This window comes from Argiope bruennichi, chromosome 8 (genome assembly GCF_947563725.1).
Source record: "Argiope bruennichi chromosome 8, qqArgBrue1.1, whole genome shotgun sequence".
Taxonomy (NCBI): Eukaryota; Metazoa; Arthropoda; class Arachnida; order Araneae; family Araneidae; genus Argiope; species Argiope bruennichi.
The window spans coordinates 26,434,248-26,458,581 of NC_079158.1; the positions used below are offsets into that span (position 1 = coordinate 26,434,248).

At 27.6% G+C, this 24,334-nt stretch overlaps 1 protein-coding gene across 1 annotated transcript in view; it reads left to right on the forward strand.

The window, feature by feature from the left end:
* The window catches only part of LOC129981378 (uncharacterized), a 65,929-nt gene that overhangs the window by 36,097 nt on the left and 5,498 nt on the right, over positions 1-24,334 (forward strand). The window contains exons 8-12 of the mRNA XM_056092205.1: positions 8,621-8,696; positions 10,717-10,840; positions 13,036-13,211; positions 15,541-15,768; positions 20,464-20,646. Of these exons, the coding sequence (XP_055948180.1) occupies positions 8,621-8,696; positions 10,717-10,840; positions 13,036-13,211; positions 15,541-15,768; positions 20,464-20,646 (787 nt within the window). The remainder of the gene's footprint in view (positions 1-8,620; positions 8,697-10,716; positions 10,841-13,035; positions 13,212-15,540; positions 15,769-20,463; positions 20,647-24,334) is intronic.

Here is a 24,334-nt window from a genome sequence, read left to right on the forward strand (position 1 = left end):
TTTGTTGCAAATTTCTAATGCACTGACGCACCTGCTTATCGTCTAATTTATAAACAAAACATAATCAAATAAATAATGTAAATAAAATATTAATTCAATGTTGTTTTTTTAAATTTCAAGTATAATTTAAACCAGATTGATTCTGCGAATGATACTCTATATAAGTGGAAGATTATTTTATATAAATTTCATGAATGTTTATCAAATAATAACCACCCCCTGAGAAACTGAATTTAATTTCTACTTTAAGAAGTGAAGAAAACTATATTTTCAAAAAACACATGAGACATTTCTAATGTAAGAACCATAACTATATGATTAAAAAATTGTTTCAAAGGAGCAAGGAATGTTACGAACAATAATTGTGAAAACAATGATTAGGAAGGAATTGCTATTATTATCATTAATAAATCATTAAAAATAAACCCACCTGATAAAGTTAAATAGTACCCTTTTGACTTAAGGAGGAATCTCTGATATAAGTGGGGAAAAAACAAGAAAAATTTGATTAACATACAACGTGTATTGAAAAAGTTCACAATGAATGTCTTAGAGGAATTTAAAGAGATTCTTAACACCCCTTCTTTCATGCAGAAGCTTCATAATCTTCAATATTCGTACCACGGTCAATATCAGTTCGGTAAATTGCACAAATAATAATAATAAATAATAAGATTCACAATGGATTCTACATATGATTATATTCAAGGGAATCTAATCTTATCGCCACTTTTCAGAAATGAATCTTGTGACCATACTCGAGTTGATCCAATAAGATAGAGGATAAAAATTATTTACAAATTTATAAGAAGTTCTTAGAATTAGCCAAGCGAAAAAAGTGTAGGTCTAATGATGTAGAGGCACAGCTAATATATTAGCCTGTATGTAGAAGAAAAAAAAATCTACAGGCTAATGGCCAATATGGAAAAAGTTGAAAGATTCTAAGCTTAGTTTAACTACATTAACGTCCCGTTTGGAAACTGGAGGGTATTTTGAGATGGAAGTTTTAAATTCGAATCCCGGTCAGCTGACTAGGATGACACTTGAGCTGGCACCCCCTTTCGAAACTTCCGCATTACACGGGAGACAATTGCTCCACGACACATACACAATGTATCTTTTGTGGAATTGGATCTCGAACTTGGAACCCACAGGCTCTGCAGCCTAGATCGTGGTCTGAAACCTCTTGGAGGGAGTACTACGAATGCAATTCACTTAAGTTATAAAAATGTGAATTTAATATAAAATATAACTATTGAAAATAATATTTTTTACATATATTGAAAAATACGTTTACAAAATATATATTGAAAAACACATTTATAAAACATATATTGAAAACACATTTATAAAACATATATTGAAAAATACGTTTACAAAACATATATTGAAAAAAATGTTTACAAAATGTATATATTGAAAAACACGTTTAACATTTACATTAGCTTAAAGAGTGCAAATATGTTTATGCAATTACCGCGAAAGTCAATACAAATTTTCCACACACTGTAAAGAACAGTTCCATTTGAATGACAATTAATTCCAAACTTTACGAGCTTCATTAAAATGTGTGAATTTATTTTAGCCTTTTTTAAAAAAAATAGCAAACCAAATCAAAAATTTGATAGAAATTCTTCACAAACATCTTTAGCAAACTTCGTATAGCAGTCTAACAGTACAGAAGTTCAAAGAAGAGACCCTTTGACTTGCATTCATTTCGAATCTTCTAATTGAAAAAAAAAATGGCTCCATTCCCTTCGCGTCACCTCTCTCTCCAGCTATTAAGAGTTTCGACGTCAAAGCAAGACCAACTAATGAATGGAAATGAGTTAGAATAATTCCTTTACTTGGCTATTAGATTAGATTCCATTAAGCGAAAGGATCTTTAGAATTCGGTCGTGCATTGATCAAACTTATAGCTTTTTTTCCTTACCATTTCAAGAATTTTTTTAATTTGCGTTTTAAGCTAGAGGGTTTTTTTAAAGTATCTATCTAAACTTCCTTAAAAAAAGTAGTTTCTGTGAATTAAATTCATGTAGTGCTACCCTGAGGTACTCTTGCAGGTTTCAAAATGTTCTAAATAAAACAATATTAAACTTAATCTCAATTCGTAAAGATGAAGGCAGACAAATCATTTGTTTAAAGAGGAATTTTGTTATTTTCAGTTAATAGCTTCTTTCGCTATACAAATACTCATTTCTTATATACAAATTTTATTCTTATATACTTACATACAAATATTATTATATACAAATATGTTCTATTATTCTTATATACTTATATCTTCTATTCGTATATACAAATAATTATTTCTAAACTCAATTCAAATATTCTTATATACAACAAATATTATTATATTAAAATATCTTCTATTATTCTAATATACTTATATCTTCTATTCGTATATACAAATAATTATTTCTAAACTCAATTCTGTCACTGTCATTTTTATTACTAAAAAATATGACTTTATATTCTTACCCAATAAAAGATACAACTAATCAAAGATGTAAGAGTAATATAAAGCAATGCGAGGTGTTTTAAGCTACCAAACAAGCATTTTAATATAACTGGGCATAATGCAAGAATGATTTCGATTTACATAAAAAAAAGTACCGTTAGTTTCTAACAGATAAAAAAATTTGGTGCTATAATAATAGTTTGTAATCAATGAAGACGTGATTGCCAAATGATAAACGGAAACTTCTTAATTATATCTTCTAAGGGCGCTGTTGGATAAAAGATAAAATGTTGGATCCGATTATAGATTATTTCGGCAAAAATTATTTAGAAAGAAATGATAAGAAAAACAATATTTAGAGTGAGTAGTAGATGGAAAAATAAAAATATTGCTCCTTTGAACCAAATGGTGTAAATCAGAAGTTGGTTCATACAGGGTTCATTAATAATATAGGCAAATTAAACTAATTAATTGTGCAAAAATAAATAATTGTGCGGAAGTCTTTTTTATGTCACATAAAAGAATTCATAGAAGAAATGCAGTGTGATTATGGTTGATAAGAATTCTCACAATATTTTCTTTTGTTATCACAAATGGATCACACCATAGTTAATTTTATATAGAAAGCCCTTAATTTTGAATTTAATTAAGATTTACATTGACAGCAATTTTTGAAATAATTTTTTTTTGAAATTGAAGCGTTATGTTATAATAAATAAGTGTGCTAAATTTCATAAAATTTCGCTCAATACATTGCTTAGTTAAAAAAAATATTTGGGTAAAGAAAATAAGCATTATAAATTATTAAAGTCCATTTTGACGTAAAATTTAAAAGAAAACAAGCAATGCTGATTTTTTTCTGGTACCAGTAAGATCAAATTTAAATGTAAAACATTCTTTTTCAAGTTTTTTTTCAATAAAATCTCTGAAACCATTTATGAATAAAGTTCGAGATAATATTTTCATTCAGTTTCATTTGAAATTTAATTTTGAATGTCTGTGTTTTAAGAAGATATACACTTTTTAAAGGTAATATTTAACTTACAATGAAAAATGTTAAAAAATTACAAGTTTTACAGAACGTAAAATTATTCGAATTAAAGAAGAGTGTCTCGTTATTTTTTGCTTTTTTTTACAATGTTTTCCTGTTGATTCGAATCCATAATGTTATTAGATAATTTTTTTAGAATCAGAGAGTATCTTTATACTATTTATTATTTCTCCAATTTCTATTTTCTTTCGAATTCATTTTATTTTATAATATATTTACTAAACATTTAAAAAAAAAACTGGCTAGATCTGGGTATTGCTTGCATAGTGTTCTTAAAAATTTGTTAATTTGTTGAGTATAAAATGATAAGTATAAAAATTAGTGATTTAATAAAATCAAACTAATACCAAATTAACATTTAAAAACTGAAAATTTTTAGTTTTTTTTAAAAAAATGAAGGCATGAATAATATGAGGCATTTAGACGGGAAAGTGGACTCCGGCTTGTCTTCAGCTTGGTGGGACGATGGGAATTTGAAGCCAAGTGTTGCCTAAATGATTACTCAAACAAGTAAATGCCATTCGTTACTGCATATCTTGTAGTGTTAGAGGACTCTTTTGGTTTGTATTCTTAGCACAGCAGATTAGTTTATAATAAAATGATTTATTTATAAAATGATAAATAAACATATATTAAAGTTTATAAAAGAATATAATTTATTATTTGAAGGGAGGATTTATAAAGGAGATTTATGAAAACAGATTTCTGTATCTATATTATTAGGTTTTTTTTGTATACTATATCGAGATTGTAATATTATATACATTCTATATTTAAGTCAGTGTTAATTTCTGCATCAAGAAAGAAAATCCTTGTTCGTTTATTTAATCTCTTTTGAATTTGTTGTCATTTGTTGTGTAAATGAGAATCATTTATTTGCTTTGAAACAGAAAGTAGAATGCTGGCAGAAGATGGATTCATGGATGGATGGATAATATTCATGGAATCATAAATATTCTTTTCTTTTTAAAGAAAATCTGTTTATAATGTTTTAATGTTATCTAACTGAAAATCAGTTTAGGATAAAACTTGTAAGTTTAGTGTAACCTTGTAACGTTTCATAAATAAATAATTAAAAACAGACAGAAGTATGGAAATAGGTGGGCGTAAAATAATTATTAAACAAAAGAAATAACTCGAAGCGCGCGCTCAGAGAGAATTCGCTGGATATCAACACACCCCAGAGAAAATCCATTGAACACTATTCGCTTGATTTTATTTCAAATACTACTTTCTACTGACTCCATCTCTCGTCCATGATGAGGTCATCGAATTTTCTAGAATAAACGTTAGAACTCGAGTCCTAATAGAACTATCTCTAAGATTCTCATTTAATTGGTACATTTCATTTTAGTTGCCAAAAGTTGTTTGTTTTTATTTCAGTTTTTAAGTTAATCTGTCAAGTTTGTCATCAAAGTCGATATCATGGACTCGACATCCATTCAGCAGTCGTAATTATTTCTGTAAAACTAACTTCCTTACTAGAAGACATATTGCGCAGGAACGCTATATTAAAGATTGATATCAATATTTCTACTGTAAACAATATTCATATGGAGATTAATTAAATAAAACTTTCTACTTTTAAACTATTTGAGGATTAAATTGGGGTGAAATTTGTAATTTCTAACTATCCTAAAATAACGCGAATAACATAGAAACGATATTAATTCATACCATACGAATGGGAGACCGTTTAACTTATAAAAATTTTCATATGTATTAGATCTCCTTGCGCTGCTGTACTTTTGTGGAATTGGGGTTTGGAACGAGTTTCTTCAATCATATTACTAGAAAGTCAATTAAAATAAGAATCAAAATTTTGTTTTATTTTATGATTATTATAAGAAAAAAAAAGAGAGAGATTTGATAAGTGATTGTTGAAAGTATTTTCAATCACGGTAAAGATCTTTTTGTCTTTCTATAATGCTGTAAAATACAAACAACCTATTACCTGCAAAATAACAACGGGTTGTAATTGTTTCTTATATACAATTGCTTATTGTTATCAAAAGAAAAAATGTCTAAGAATTAAACACTGTAAAAGAAAGATATTAAATAAATAAATACCAGGCATTCTGGCAAAATAAAAGGGGAAAGCATTTGTTGAAAGCGTTGAAAACAGAAACTTATAACAGAAGATTTTTCTGGAAACATTCTTAAAAAAAAGGAGTTTGTTGCTTTGATAAAAAAATATATTAAGGTTACGACAATAAAACAGAAAAATATAGTAACTGTCGTCATGGAAAAATCCAGTAATGTCTCTTTAATGTCTTTTACCGTAACTTTTCTTTCAAATAAGTCTAGCTTTGGAATGTCTAGAGGAAAAATAAGAGTGTGGTTTATTACGCTTTCAATCGTGTTGAGACATTAATTGAAAATAACTAAAAATACGCCACACCACTCGCCTCTAAATATAAGGTCGAGAGTTTTGATATTCTTAAATAAATACTTGCTGTTTGTAAAAAAATATTTTAGTGAGAAAATTTCTCATGATATTCAATCGGTTAGATCGCTTTTCCTACAGTTTTTTTTTTGTAAGAAACATAATAAAATATTAATTTTATGAATATATATAACTATTATAAATTCTAAAGTATAACTCACATCTCAACACTAAATTAAAATGTATGAAATTAAATGCCTCTAAGTTTGCTTATTTGAACCTTATATATAATTAGATCTCTTAAAGTACTCGAATAAATTTTAGCTCATATGCCTGTAAATACATAAAAAGATTAATTGTAGTATTAAAAATTTCTACAATGCTTTATTGGAAGTGAAACAGGCATTAAATGGTTTTCAGTTTATTTTCAACATAACTTCAGAACACATTATTGGGCAAAGATTCCTTTTACACCATCTTGAATTCTAAAAAATTATTTTTACAGTGATATTAATTCAATTCCGATGCAATATCTCCCCTCCTTTTAATCTAGTTAAATGAAATGAAATTTGTATCAATTCTCTTTTTTCTTTATTGAAATACTAATCGCTGTACTCGAAGGCGAACCTATATTTATTTGCCATGAAAGTAACTCCATAGAAAAGCCATATTACAAATTTGTACCAATTTTATTTAGTTGTGAAAATGCTATGGTTAAATAAGGATAGCATTCAATTCAGATGTGATTAATGAGCGCGGAGTTAACACAAGAAGTCTCGTTTTCAAAACATTTTATGTAATTAGAATTATTACAAGTTGTTGTATTTCTGATCAGTCAGAGATCAGTGACTTCTGATTAGTGACTGACACAAATGAGGACCGTTACACATATTTTAGAAAAAGTTGAAACCGCCTCATTACTGTTGCCCAAACTGCACAAATGATGTAAACGATTATGAGCACCTGAATGCCATGCTAGGGGATTTGGTTTGTCTGTTCGTAAACCAATTACACACGTTACAGCGAGTGTTTCTTTCAAACAGAAAATATATGTTCTGCTTTATGAGCATGTCAAGGCGCTGGTGGGATGGATGTTAATCTCGATAGATGTGATTCTTTCACTAACATTTCGGGAGTTAAACAATACAGATGTAATATTACAGTTTGGTTTGCAGGGCAGGGCTTTGGCAGATTAGAACTATTGCTCAAAATTAAAATCCATGCCGAATGCTATCTTTTATCAGCTTCAGGGACGGTATTAAAATGGACAGGCAGAAAATATGTTCTAAGCATTACGAACAGATGATGCAGTTTTTAATTTAAAAAGTATTTTTTTTTTATTTTTCCGTATCACAGTTATACGGAGTGAAAATTGTGCAGTCGTCAAAAATAATAAGAGTACTTTTCTTGAACATTTTTCGTATATTCCCTAATTTAGTTGTTATTCTTTTACTGTCTCCATATAAAAATTGGGCTTAAGTAAAGCCTATCTGATGGATTATGATCTGTAATTAATTTTACATAATCAAATGCATAACATTCTGCAATTAGACAAGCAGATAAACGGCTGCGAATCGTGAATTCTGTAATCTTAACAAGGGGTATAAATGGCTGAAAAATTTCATAAGATTTAACTCTGAAGCAGAGAATAAGAGGTAAAGTAACGTGGTGGAGAAATAGAAAATTTTAAGAATGTTTTTAGACATAAAAATATATTCATGGGAAGTATGAAATAAAAAAATGAAATTGCAATTTTTCAATTTGCTATCAGTGTACATATATATAAGCATAAAGTGATAGATTCGAACTCATGAACTCAAAAGTGTTGAATGTTCAATTTAATGAAACTTTTTTTTTGTTGCTATTTTTGATAACCGCTAATAAAATTCTCTGACGAGTACTAGAACTTTTCCCTTTATTAATAGTTTTATTTTGAAGTATCAATATTGGTATTAAATTCCCATATGGAAGAGACGCTATATTTCTCATATGTGAAATGAAAATGATCTCGCAATATATGTGACTCGGTGATGTAATTACTTTTTCTTTGTTAAAATCTTCATATCAAATGCTGTTGGTTCATGAATCTATGAATTTATTTTCTTTAATTTTGACAAAAATAAATAAATTAATTAATAACTTTTCTTTCTCAAATATTTTAAATGCTTACAAATATAAATATCAGTAGAAATGAAACAGTTGGTAGCAAAGTCTCAACTTTAAAATTAAGGATCAAATGTTGGAGACTCAATGCTAACGAAGATCCGTCTTGTGTGAGAGCTTGGTGAATATTTTTTTCGTAGAAATGAAACATTCTCTCTTGGTATGTTAGGACTCAGAAAAGTTGGCTAGCAATAAAGATGAGGCCGGCCGTTTTTATTTGACTACGGCTGAAAATTTTGACATGCATGCTCAAATAATCTTAATGTTATTCCAAAATGGAACAATAATCAAATAACTCACGCAAGATGATGAAAAATTCTTTCCCGTTTTTGGTTGTTTTCATTGATGCCGACTATATTCATCATTTTATCACTTTTATAACCTATATGTAACTAAGAATATAGAATTAATTGTTAAAAACGTTTCTAATGCTCTAGATTGAAAAACAAAGTGAAATATTTATATTAATTCAAAGACTTTTATTTCCAACAAATCTTCAATCTATATTTCAGTTTAATATTATTGTCCCACTAATGGTTGCATTCTTTTTAATTTCCAGGGAAGGTCTGTTTTGAGTAATCCTGACAGATATTGGCCAAATGGTATAGTTCCCTACGAAATTTCAGAAAAATACAGTACGTATAAGATTTTTTAAAAATTTTAAATAAGTAACCTTTATCGCTTCATCTCTTTGTCTTTTTTACTGTATAACTGTTAGCGTGATTTCCGACAGCAGGAAGGAAATTTACTCTAGAGGAAATGGACAGCTTGAAATTGGTTGCTCCATAATAACTACATAAATTAAACAATTTATATTATTAAATATTATTGATCTATCTATTCTCTGTAGGCGGGCATTCTACAAAGAATATGCCCATATTTTTTAATGATTTTGACATATTATAAAGTAAACTTTTAGATAAAACTGTTACCTTTTACATTTTCATTCCCTGCTATGGTTTTTAAATATTCTACTATTTAATTTCGTTGTTAATAAATATAACTGTAAAATTAACATAGGGTTTGATTCTAATCTTTCATAACTTTCTTTAATTTTTTTTATTAATTCAAATTCTATGTTTTTTTTATTCCTTTCAACAATCTAATCTCACAAAATTTCATTTAACTAGTAAAGCTACTAAAATTTGCGGAATTTTTAAAAATAGTTTTTGCAAAACTTTACGTTTTTCTTTTATAATAAATATTTACACTTATTTTACCTTTAGAAGTATTGATTATTCAGCTTTCAGATAATTTTTGAAGAAGAATATTTTCATCAGAAAAAAAAAATAATTTTTTGCAGAAAAAAAAATTTCATTGAACCAAACAATTTTTTAGAATTTTGCATTAAAAACCTTGAATAAAAATGGGAGTATTAATGAATAAAATCTTATGAATAAAAATTACAACCTTTCTTTGATTTAAACGGGATATAAATTTTCTCTGAAATATTTGGCTGGTGATATCGGACAGTTTCTTATTATTTCTTAGAACAAATGAAATGGTCAACCAATAGGGAATTTAGTTTTTTATCTATAAAGCATTTTAATGAAACTAAAAACAGATATTAAAAGGTTAATTTCATAGGTTAATTTTTAACTGAAACTATCGCTGTTTAAATTGCCACCGTCGAATATCTTTATTTGAACTTTTTTATAAAATTGAAATTAAAACTTATGATCAAATGTTTTTCTTCCTCTATAATGTCTGGCGATTCTTCTTTTAACCGATTAATGAAATTGTGAATATTTGGTACTATGTATAAACAACGGTCTATCAAAATGGAAGATATATTTTTTAATCGAATCTTTGCTGCGAGACATTAAAATTGTTTGAATTTTTTTCGTAAATTGATCTACTATTTGAAATTCGGAAACTACATAATTTTCACATATTTAAAGGACCTCTTTCCTTACTAAACCATTTGTTTTTAGAAATTTGGAAATTCAATGATTCCGGCTATAATATGAACAAGTTAATTTCGCTTTTGTGGATTCGAAACCGATTATTAAGCTAAAATACTTTCAGTTTTCATATAATTCAAGGTAAAATTAATTTAGAATAGAAATATTTTTCAATAAACTGTCACTTAAATCTGCCCAAATGATCTATATAATTAATTTCGAATCGTATACTGTTTGTGATATTTTCAACATATTTGCAAATTAATGTGACATATTATTTGCTATTATTTCACTTTTTTTGAGAAACTTTAATATCTCTGTTTCAAAAAATATTCCATACAATTCATTTTAATGAGAAGTAATTAATGTTTACTGAATACTCTTCCATTTATAAAATTGTTAACAACTCACAACTTTATCTCTATGAAACACAACTAATATTGTTACTAAAATACATTATTTCCTTTTGTTTTTACATGGCATTTATTCTTTTCTCTTTTTCATCATATAATATAATATTTTTGCTTGAGAAAAACAGGTAATTTTGGAAAACAGGTGTAACAGGTAAACAAAATTCATATTCAGTCTAAGTCATTAAATTTATTAATTTAATTTAGTCGAAATCATTAAATTTATTTAATTTAGTCGAAATCATTAAATTTATTTAATTTTGTCTAATTCATTTAAATCCAAAATAAGATAAGATCTCACATTACTGTCACACTGACTAAATACTTTTTTATTCCTAAAGATGAAATTCAGAAAGGATTGATTTTGGAAGGAATGGAAGAATTTAAGAAACACACTTGTGTTAGCTTCGTTGAGAGGAAAGATGAAACTGAAACTTCATTTGCTTTTATTGAACCTGAGGAAAGGTAAATGTTTTTAAATATAAATTATCATTTGATATAGAATCGCTTTTCTAAAATCAACCAATCAAACTATTAGCATTTCATCTTTCTATCTAACTATATATATATATTTAGCTGAACACAAATACTTTACTAAGTTTTACTAATACTTTAACAAGACTTTTATTGAAGAGTATACTACAAAGTTGTGAGAAGAAGACCATTCTCGCCGGTGTATATATAGAACTGTGTTAAATTTTTGATGAAATAAATCAGAAGGTTAACTGTCTATCAGTCTACATAATTTTGCATATGTTAACATGATAACTCATGAACATAACAGTTATAAAAATGAAATTTGTTATGAGAATTATTCTTTAAAATTTGCTGAATTCACATCATATTTTGGACCCAATTATCCAAGGGAAAGAAGTCAAAATGCAGTGTATGATACAGACTCAATTCGCTTCATATTATACTACTAGTTATTTCATTGGATTATTGGGTGTATTCGATTTCAGATTAATCGTTTAAACATGCATAACAATGAAGCGGCTGACATTGCTGCCAATTCAGCTACGCATACTTTAAAGCGTCCTTGCCCATATATTGATCTAATTAACTTGTATAGTGGCTATATAATTTCAATTTGGCAAGAATCTTGAAATCAAGAAATTCAAAAACAAACTGCATTTTATTAAGTAGACAATTGGGAATGTGGCCTGTTGCGTCGGTTCGATGGACTGATGTAAAATTAACTAGACTACGAATTGGTGACATCCGCCTAACTCAAAAACATCTTTTGTTTGGCGAGAGGGTACCAATGTGCTCGGATTGTAAAGTTAACCTTACAGTTTTACAATTTTAATTGAATGTCCCAAATTTAATTTTTATCGTATGCATTTATTTAATTCATCATCATTAGATTTGCGTGAACTGGTTGGAGAACAATCTCACAAAAATATTCTCGAATTTTTAAGAGCTATTGACTTTATCCCTTTGATATAAATATCATTGTTCTTTTTAAAACTTTTTGTTTTAGCCATAAACTTTTATCTTATTTAAAGTTTTGTACTTTTTCATAAATACTTCTTTTAACAAAATGTTTTCTTATGAATCTTTTAGCCTGGAGGAAACATGTTTTTATTTATCATTTAATCTTGTGATAATATATTCATACCATGTGTTTCGGCACAGCATAGCCAACTCTGGCTCTTGTGCCATAAAAATCCAACCAACCATCATATACATGATTCCATTAAAAAGCCATATTATTTTGATTATGTTACTTAAATTTTATCCATTATGTACACGAATATTTCTCATTAAGACAATACCATGACATCACAACACTATCAAAAATATTAATGTGCGATTCATATTTCTTTCGAGATACTGTAAACTATTTTTTTTATTCACCATGTAAAAACTACGCAGGTATTAAACAGAATCCATCTTCTTTAACTGTCAGTAATGATGGAAAATCACGTGATTGAATAAATGTTCGATGAAACAAAGAAACGAACTTAATTTCAGGGTAATAATATAATCCATTATTGGAAATTAAGAAAAAAAATATTTTTAAAAAACTTCTGAACTTAGAAAAAAAATTGTACTACTATTAAATTGGTACCATTAAAATGACAATTTCTTTGAATTTTTAAATGGTGTAAAATTTATTTTTGTACAATAATTTTTTTGGAAGTTATTATAGAAGAACATTAACATTCAGCTTAGCTTTTAATTAATTAAGATTCCAGTTCTGAGGTATACATTCCTACCCTCCAAGGCGTATTTACCAAATTTTGTAGCTGTAGGTCAAGTGATATGGTCTGTAGAGCACTAATATTCACGCGCACGCACGCACGCGCGCGCGCACACACACACACACACACACCTTTATTGTTAGTACAGGTTATAGGAAAAAAATCGAGATAATAATACTTCCTTTGGTTTATATAGATACTGCAAAGGTATTGATGAAAATGTGACTCGAAATAAAGGTGATTAGATGAAAAATGCTTAAAGACATATTTGTATTCGACGACTTTAATAAATATAATTTAATCAGAAATGTTACATCCAGGTGTTATATTTTAATATTTTTAAGGACTGCTCACAGTTTGACTAAGCAACTTGATTGCCTTTAAAAGTTCTTTTGGAATAAAATGATTTGAATTTTTTTTGCTAACTAATTTGATTTTGTTTGCATTCTTTAGGTGCCAATCAGAAATTGGAAGACAAGCTGGAGCGACCAAAGTGACTCTAAGTGAAGGTTGCTATCTTCCAGGAACCATAGTTCATGAACTTATGCATGTTTTAGGATTTTATCATGAACACTGTAGACCGGACAGAGATTCTTATGTTATGGTTTTATGGGACAATATAATCCCAGGTAAATACAATTTTACTTATTTTAAACTTTTTTTAGAGTAAATGATATTAAGTTTTTTTTATTATTGAAGATTGTCTCCCAGCGGTATAGTATTGATTCAAGAATGGATATTTAACCGATCGAATTTGTATTGGTAAATTTTTTTAATTCTGAAATTTTGTTATATTTCTATAATTGACTATTTGTTTACTTATGAATTTTCACCATGAACGTATTAACTATGTTTTATTGTTTAGATTAGAAGTGTAAATTAATTTTTTGAAACCTATGCAATTTATCTATTCTCGATAGTCAAACCTCAACTCTAAAGCAAATGTTCATTCCCCTATATTAGACAGAAAATAAATACCCAATACTTTCTTTAATTAAAATTACTTAAATTTTCTTCATATAGATCTAGTTTTATAAAATTATACTGTTAAGGATATTTTTAGTATATAAAAACAACCACATCATTTTTTAAATTATCGCTAATGCTTCTTTTTGATTTATTTTATATTTTGTTAATAATATAGAGCTTAGTTTTGAGGTACTAAATAAAATATTAAATAAATTAATGAAAAAATACTTATCAATATTCCAATAAATTGATTTAATATCTCTATTAAATATTAAAAATACAATAAATCGTTATCGTGGGTAGGCTAATGAATTTTCACATTTAGGCATTTCAGAAGGAATTGATTTTGAATTAATCAGAAAACAGTACAAGTACAAATTCCAGCTTTTTTTTATGAATAATTAAAATAATATAAATCTAAATATTGAGCGTAATAGAAGTATCATATCATTATTTCTTTAACTGCTTATAATTTTGAATGAGTATAGAAAAATAGTTCCTATCAACACTTAATGTCTATCCCAAGAATTAGAAATTTCAGATTAATATTTTTTTCCTTTTCATCAATTACATTAAAATATTTCAGAAGAAACTTTAATTAAATAATTAAGGTATAAATAAACAAAACTTTTAAGATAAAATCTTTTAAAACTTGTTAAAGATTTTTAATCAGTTAATCACTTTCATGATTGAAATTGGTAATAGTTGTTAAAAACCTGGAAAGAAACTCTAACTTAATACATCCTTTGTCCTTATGTAATAGTTCCTAGTTGATACAATTACTTAAAATTACCTTCTTTGTTAATATCATGTCAATTTTTTTTTTATTGCTAATACCAATACAATCTTCACGGTAAAAAACACAACATTATATGGTTTAGATCCTTCGTATTTTTTACAAAAAGTAAGTAATTTTATCATTGTTTTATTATTATAAATAGGGACAGTATGTTCAATTTTTTCAAAATTTGTCTTTGCCTATCATTTTTAAGCTTTTGGCAATACAATAGCCTAATTAGTCTATAAAAGGATTTATTTAGTATAAAGAGGTAATTATATTCTTTTAGAAAACTAATTTCATCATGATTGTTTATTTTGACTTTTCGTTTCACTAAAAGTATTTAGTTTTTTTCAGATTACAATATTCAGTGGTAATTAGTGCAGATTACAATAATCCCAATAACGAAAACTGCTAGATTATTCATTCTTCTTGTGCAAGAAATTTGCCTATATTTCCTCAAGAAGGATTTATTAATTTTTTTTCGAAAGAATCTTTGTCCCTAACCAAATAACAATGATGGTTAAAAACGACATCAAAACATACATTCCAAGAAAACCTTGATACAAAATGATTTCTAATAATAAATCTACAAATTCCCTAAAAGAAGATGCCTTCTGTTGGTTTTTAATTTAGAAATTTATTTGTTTGTTTTGCACTGAAAGGGAATAATAGTTTCATTTCATTTGTTTGTTTTGCACTGAAAGGGAATAATAGTTTCATTTCATTTGTTTTCATTGAAATGGAATAATAGAAGCATCTACGTGCAAATGTAATTGTAACATTTCATGCAATGTCCTTTTAGATTGTGACTACTGGCATTTTGTTTGTCCTCATACTCTATTTCTGCATCACTAATATCATCGAACATTGATATGCTTCGGATTATTAATTGTTTTTTGAAACATGAAAAAATGGCTTACAGAAAAATGCTTTAGATCAAACGATGGCGAAACAATGCTTACTTTGAAAAATTTAGCCCAATAATGAAAACTCGAGCATCATCAGATTATATGTATAAACTTCAAATGAGATTGTGATGAAAAGATATTGGTGTCCCTCGAACAAATTGTATTTTATTACTTTTTGTAAGGATATATAACAGGTTTCATTAAAACCAATAGTCAAATAGAATTTGCAGTATTGGTATTTCAATTTTAAAGCTATACAAAGAACTCGGCAGCATTTTGAAATTTATTGATCTTTTTCAGAGGCCATTACGAATTTCAAAAAATATCCCGAGAGCATAGTATCGAACTTAAGCGTTGGATACGACTATGACTCAGTGATGCATTACAGCGCCTATGAGTTCGCCAGGGATCCGGATAAGCCCACCCTGGTGCCCCTGAAGCCTGGTGTTAAGATAGGGGAAAAGGATGGATTCAGCAAGTTGGATATTCTGAAAATCAACAAGCTTTACAACTGTTCGACTATAATAGGTGAGTTGATATTAATCTTTCTATGCCGGAAGTTGAAATTCAAAAAAATATGTATAAAATTTCATGAATTTCAAATAAAAATATAATGAAAAAGAATTATATAGAGAAAAATAGATCGATTTCTCTATTTCGCATTCGAATTGCGTTTAAAAAAGAAATTAAGGCACTTATATTCTAATATTCTTCTAATGTGGCCTGGGTCTTGATTCACACAACCAAAATCCCGACAAAGCAAAATCAACATCTAATTCCATGAGGTAATTTCAATTAATCAAATATCATTTAAAACTAAATATTTCATATTACAAAGTAATAGCTTTAATCATTTAATAATTAAAATTTTGTCATGCTTGAAATCAATTTAGACAAATTTAAAGGCTAAACAAATACTGAAATGAGAATTTCAGAAATTCATTTGATTATAAAAAAAAAAGAAAACGAAACTCATATTTTTTACATTTCTAAAGGGTCCTTTTGCAGCGATATGAGCAAAGAAGCGAGGCACACCTCAAAGCACACAGGTACTGTATATACAGATTGTATGTACAGACCTGTATCATATACAGGTCTGTGGTTAGCAATTCTAACTTTTCCCCTTTATCTCAATATGCCTCCCAATTTTTTGGTTATTGTTTTCTGCAGCAAATATATTTTTAAGGATATTATTTTTTGCTAAATATGACTTAATTCTTATGATAGACTGAATGCAACTATTAATTTGGTGTTGTATTTAGTTAATAATGGTATTTTATTACCCATAATTGAGAGTTTGGATTTTGGTATCGATTTGTTGATTTTCGATATTTGTTGGGATTTTGATTGAAAATTTTTGTTTTCTTATAATATTACTGTTAGGATAATGATAAGTTAATGAATAGAAGGACGCTGACAGTCAGAAATAGTGAATTATAAATAATGTCTGTTCCAAAAATGGAACATCAGCCGGATTCAATTTAATAGTTTCATTACAGCTCCTTGCAGTCCAATGGAAGTCATAACAAATCTATTTCAAGCATTCGTTTTTGAGTCATTGTGCTCAAATGGACATAAATGATGATACAGACTTCCAATAAACAGAATTTATAAAAAGAGTGATAAAAATCTTGAGAATCAAATTAAAAAGTCACATGCTTAATTTCATACATATATATAATTTCATTTTTAATTTTTTATTCATAAATTGGCATAAATTCAAAAATATGTTTCCTGGTCTTAAATAAGTAATCAAAATCTACAATTTGAATTTATCGTTGATTGCAATATTTTCTTTTTATATACTTCGTATTAGGAAAAGTAAAACAGTTTATTTAGCCATAAAACCATAAATATTCTATTATTTTTTTAAAATTTACCATTTAAAAAATAGTAAATAATATGCATAATACCTATAATAAAAATACATACGAATTTTTACTGATTACAACATTTTCTCTTTTTTTATCTCATATTCGTAAAAAAACAACAGCTTATTTAATCAAGAAATGTTAAATATTCTACTATTTTTTTTTTAAAATTCATTTTTCAATCAAGCTCAATTAATATCCCAAATACTTTGCTTTAAATCGTATCACATTTTTAATTTCAATGTTATCTCTTTAACTATTTCTCGCTTTATTTTAAAGATTGCCCATTTTATTTCAAGTGAAAGCTATTACCACAATCTTTCAATTCATTTCACTCAAAACGCCTGCTAGCGATATATTATAAATTCATATATTCAAAATGTAATTTTCCTTCGATACGTTATTTAATCCCATCCTTTCCAATTAATGTTCGAGAGAATTCATTTCAAATTCTACTTTCGCCCATATTCATCTGCAAGCTCCATGTAACTATGTATAAACCGCTTCTAACCATTTCAATATGCACAATGAATTTAGCTTTTGAATTTATATGAGTTATCCACTGCTTGCAGCAATATTATCGTTAAATATAGTCTATTCATTCGATTTTCCACTTTCATTAGGTCCTAAATAATTTTGTTGCGGGAAAATATAGCCTTGTTTAAATGCTTCAGCTATTCTTATCGGACTTTCCTGGATCTTAATGCTACTTTTATGAATAAAATTAAGTCCAATTTTACGATTTTATCGGTCATTTAGAGTTTCGCAGTTGAATTTGCATTCCCTCGAGAAATACTTACTCTCTCTAGAAAGCCGTGAGATATCAAGTAAATGATGGCATAAAACTAAAGGATGTCTGAACATTTTCATGATGTAGTACTTCTGATTAAATGTTTTAAACTAAAACATATATGTACGCATAAAAACGGTTGAATATGAATCTAGTAACTAAAACAGGGAAAAGTATTATGAATGTGTGTTGCAAGATGTACTATAAAATATGTTTTAAAGAATTATTAAAATTTGCGGAAAAAAATAAATTGAAATAAGACTGATATGTATCAGTGGCATGTTAATGCGAAACATTATTGGATACAAAATGGAAACATTATGAAGAAATTAAAAAGATATATTACTAAAAGAGATAAAACAAGCAATATAAAAGAAATTCATCTTTACTTGTTAAGTGAAAGTGTGTAGTCGGGTGGTTACGGTTTGTCAAATTACAAAAATTTGGCGGCTGTTAGGAGTGTTGGCATTGGAAGGTTGGTAAAATATTTGGGTATGTATGAGAAAAATAATGATAACAATTAAGTAAAAATTATATTGGAAATAAAAGATATAATTTGGAAAAAATATAAATAAAAAAGAAGATAAAATACGAATTTTTTTTATATAAAAAATGACCACTAATTTTCAGTGGGGCATAATGGGGCTAAACGTAGCTTAATGGATGTGCAAGAAACTATCGATTCACATGTCTTAAGCTATGCATGATATTATATTCATTTCTTATTGGAAGGTGCATACTGGATCGTAGAAAAAATTAGTGAGGCGCGTCTCATAACAAAATAGATTGACGTATAGATATGTTATTTTTGATTGATATTATCTGAAACAATATTTCTTTATATTAATTGTTAAAAAAGACATTAAAACCTAATTACTCAAATTTTAAGCATATCTTTCAAAGAAAAAAACCCCATCAATTTAATTAAGAGTTTTATTAATAACTAGGCGCCTTCGGCGACCAGCCGGTTCGCCAATCTTAATGTTCGTTTAAATTTTAATAATTAAATAGGTTGAATCGGAGTTTAACCCCCTTCTTCGCCAAGTTGCGATAACGCGTCAAAGCTGGCAATCTTTATTATGCACTATAATTGAACATCTGCTCCTTTGCTTTTGAACATTTTGCAAGGCCGTTGTTGGCGATTTTTAAAAATTTTGCCAAGCAGGGGGTTAAACTCCGGTCGTACCATTAAATATTTTACGCAATTCCAACTTTAATAGATTCTTCGGCAAAATATTTTAAAACTTCAAATTTTGATAGTCATATAATTCACTCATAATATTATAAAGGCCTTCAGTCATAACGTTATATGTATCTCTCTAATTTTCTGTTACCCTCGTAGAATTTATGCTTTAAATTAAAGTGTAAATGATTAATCTGCAATTAATATAATAATATTTTTTACTGAAACAAAGCATTTTTTTAATAATATGATTACTGATAATAGAGTCACTGAGCGTTTAAACTTTATGGGCACTAAAGAATATCTTTCTTAATTTATGTAATATCTCAAGAATTTGTCAACAAAATTTTCTCAGATTCATCATGAACAGATCTATTAATTAACAATGTTTCATTTTAAATGCATCAAACTCTAAGAAAATAAAATGAATCGTTTAAAATAATCGGTCGAAAACAGGTTTAAAAAAACTACATAAAAACGATGTACTTAAAACTATAAGCATATACAAAAATATATATATAACTAACATAAATATAATTTAATTACAAAAGCATGCAACTAACCTAAAAATAATTTGAATCATTGAAAACAGTTTAAAAAAAACTACTTAAAAAACGATGTACTTAAAACTATAAGCATATACAAAAAATATATAACTAACATAAATACAATTTACTTACAAAAGCATGCAACTAACCTAAAAATAATTTAAATCATCCGTTGATAATGGTTGTCATGTTAACAATCAGAACACAATGCGCATGCGTGAATTTTCTTCGCCAGTTACGGTAACGCAAATGTGTGAATTTTTCTACACCAGTTGGGGTAACGCTATGCAGATTATGCATTTATGATTTCCTTTATTCTGTGTTATTTTAATTCAAAAGTACTTCAGAATGAATCTGAAACATGGATTAATTAACAATGTTTAATTTTAAATGCATAAAACATTATAGAAAATAAACAGAATCGTTTGAAATAATCGGCCGAAAAATGTTAACTCTAGCCTCATTACTGTTGGGAGAAAAAAAATTTCAAGCCTTACTCATTTGGCGGTGGGGAAAATGGAAGATTATTTTGGCGGAAAAGTTGGCGGTGGGGAAAATGGAAGATTTTTTTGGCGGGAAAATTAGTTTTTAATTAATAATTAAAATTCTAATTAAAATTTCAAAAAAAGGGACCCCAGGTGCACATTCCCGACCTCTAAGGTATACATGTACCAAATTTGATAGCTGTATGTCAAATGACCTGGCCTGTAAAGCGCCAACACACACACACACACATTGAGCGTTATTATAAGTATATAGATTAACTAAAGCATTAAATTTATCTTATTATTAATTTTGCAAACGATTAAATGTACTTCTTTTTCCCTACAGAAGCAAGGGATGAAGGCAAGGTGAAAGGAAGAAAGAATGACGAAACAGAAGGCGTGGCTGAATTGACTCAAACTTTGCTTCAAAAATTGCTAAAATATTTTGAGATGAATTTCCAAAGGCTTTTCCGAAGTATTCTGCGCACAATTCAAAGATTCAGACCAATCATTCTCAGCAACAAATTAAGTAAGTAATCCGGAGACATCTTTTTTCAAAAGAAAAGTTGATATTCAGTTAAAAATTTTGTAAATTAATCAGTTATTTTTTATTACTTATTTTATCTACCAATTCAAATTTCCTACAAAACTTTAAAAAAATTATTTAGTATGAAAATTTCAAAGTCAAACATAATATTGTATTTATTTCATTACTTAGAGAATAAAAATATTGGTCTCTAAATTAAAATGCCGGAGGAATTTATATCAGTGTAAACTAATAGGAACATTACCTACAAATTCTAGAAAATATAAAATCTATAAAAGAAAGCAAATAATTGATCGGAGGTAATAAAATCATTGTAAATAGATGAAGACTAATTCTTTTAAAGGTCCAGAATATTAAGATAAATCAAGGGATTTAAATTCTGCAAGGAAACAAAGAATGCTTCTTCGAGTGTATTTATTGCTCTATAGTTTTTAGAATGATCCCAAATAAAACTTCTTAATTAAATTTTTTAATACTAAGAATTACTCTAGGCGTATTTTAATATATACAAAACAATACTTCCATACTTCAGGCACACATTTGTCAGGAAAAAGTGGAATAAATACTCATTTTATAAAATTTTGCACCTACATATAGATATAAAAATTTCACGAAAATTAAACTCATAACTATATGAAAATATTTTTGATTTTTAGAGGTGGGTAGGTGTTAGTAAAAAAAGATACAAGAAATCAATTTTTTTCTCTTAATATGTAAATATGAAAAATAATAAAATACTTGCTGCCTTTGGCGACCATCTTGTTCGTGCGAATGACTTACTTAATAAACTATTAATATAGTACAGTTAAAACATAACCATCATATATAATTAAGTCATATGGAAAAGCCATTATCCATTTGACGATGGTTAAGCCTATTTTGGAGCTTACTAAACTTTCTGTTTGATATGTGTTTCTTTTACATACTATTTCCTTAAATTAAAAGAATGTCAGCTCTTTTCAATGCATTTCTATTAATATTTTGTAATTTCATTTATTAGCGAAACACTGAATACAGTGCAACTGTAAAATATCCAATGAAGCAGTTTGAAACGTTTATATAGTGATTTGTTTACATTTCGCTATTGCCATTCAGCAATAAGTAATAAAAGCGATTTCTGTACTACATGTCTTAGCTTATAGATTCCTTTTGTGTTCATCTATAAGAACAGGAAGTTTCATCTTCTCATCTGCAAAATTCGCAATTATTCTTGTTGATTGATGTAAAGTAGTTAAGTACAAATGAATGAAAATGAAATTTCTTTAATGAAAATTATAGAAATGCTAACTCATTTATTGTAGAAAAATTAATGCTTATTGTAGGAAAATAAATACTTTTTTCCTAAGCTCATCTTTTAAGCATTATGACTTGAGAGATCTTTTATACTTACTCATACTTTTAGTCTGTATAACTGGCCAATACTGTCAACTAGCAACTTTATTAAAGAGGGGGGGAAACGGATACTTGAGAAAGTGAAAATTCGAGACTTTTCAGTAAAGCCTCGCAATTCTGGACAAGAATATAAAATTGCTTGATCAAAAACTGTGTGCGAAGTAAAACATTACTTAAAGTAGGCAATATTTCATTAAGCAAAAGTATTAAAGGATTAATCAGTTTCTAATGATTAATTTGTTCTCTTTTAGAAGTTCTTTTTTTCATTTTTAACTTATTTTTTTCTTCCCTTTAATATTGTGAATTGATATATGCTTGTAAAAAATACAAATTATATATACATTTGAAAAACCGAATTTTCTTTTACTTTCTTGCAATGCATATTTTCTTCAATATCATTTTTTCATAAAGTTTCCAATTACTATAAATCCTTTTTTTCCAACAGAAATATTTATTCTCGTAAATTTCACATTCTGTTTGAATTCTAATACATGAAAAATTTCAGAGAAAAGGGTGAGAAAGGAGAACAATCTTTGTCCATTTTCTTATTGTGACTTGGGAATATTATCTGGATAGCATTCCAAAATAAAGCATTCGTGTGAAAGATAATAAATTAATGCGCTTCTGGATTTTTATGCTCTGAGGCGAGACGGAAAAAAATATGCTGTCTGCAGTGCTATCAAATAATGTGTCTGTATTTTCTTCTGATAATGGAAGTGGGTGAAATACTGTAAGCAGGAAATTTAGTACCTTTTCTACTTACATATAGCATATCAGATAAGATTAGCTAAAGAAAAGCTAAAAACTGTTTTAAAAAGTCAGTTTTCAAAAGGCAAAATAATAGATAAGAATGATTAAGTTTTACAAATATTTTTATTTCATAGTATAATTTAATATAAGAAATCCAAAATTTATTTTGACTTCATTAATGCTATACTATTCAGCGTTTAACTGCTTGTATTCATAACACAGAGGAGAAATTCGAGAATGTGTAGTTTAAAAAAGAATCGGTTTATTTATTGGTTGTAATTTGTCAAGCTTATATAGGTATAGAATTTCAGTGCAAGGAAAACCAGTTTAAACATTAAGCTTTTGGTATGTGGTCTTTATCTCAGATTTGTAGATTTCTGTCAAATTTTGAACGAAATCCATTAATAGAAATTTTGGCTGTCCTCCTGTTCGAGTGTAAATGAATACGATAACTACGAAACAGATTTGAACTGAAGTTAAACCAAATCCTTCAATAAGTTGACCGTCTGTCTCTCTGTACATTTGTATGAGAGTAAACTTGATTACTCATAAATGTAACGACAAATAAAATTTGGTATATGATTTTAGTATTAATATTACATTTTTATGCCAGATTTTGCTTCATTTGGTAGATAAATAAGTGTCCAAAAGGCATACTAATTTTTATTCTATGTCTTAAAAACCTTATATGCTGGATGCTAGAAATACAAATTTGAGCACTTATGGCATTCATTGTCTTGCTAATGGTCCTCAATTTTCATGTTGAAGGAGAATTCCACCTGAGAACTTTTGATAGCCAGACTATATTTATTTAACATATGGGGTTTGTTTAATTGTTCTTAATTTTGAAACCAAATTTCATGGACAATTACTAAATTTATCTTGAAAACTTTATTGTTGTTGCCGAATCTTCTTCTTTTAACAATTAGTTAATACTATTTTAGTCAGAATTCTCTTTAAAGATCCTAGGTCAAGAGACCACAACAAAAAAATAAAAATATGTAGTTAATTTAATGCATATGTTGATTTAAAATCATCAAACTGTCAGAGAAAATTAAGAAAGCGTTTTGGATTCCAAAATTACATTTTGAAAATAACAACACTTCTTCAGATTTTACAGTATTAAAAGTTTTTTCTATGTCTTATGAGATGCTAGTTTTTATAAATTATATTTATGGAAACTAGATATTCATATCTTCTTATTAAGATCAAATCTTTCAATTTTCTATATTTTAGAGCCAATGGCTTGGAATTCAGAAGACATTTCTCAAAGAGGCTTTATTTTTTACGTTAAATTATGGGAAAATTTTGTATTCTCATTTTATAAAATAAATCTGACAGAAAATAAGAATTTTATATATAAGCTGTTTTACTTTCTCACTATAGAGTATACTGGGATGGTAATTTTCAGAAAATACGAACTTGAGATTTTGATGAATTCCTATATTTGAAATATCTTTGAATCCGATAAATACCATTTTGGAATTATGCTTAACTGCTTGTGAACAAAATCGGTTTGAGCTAGTAT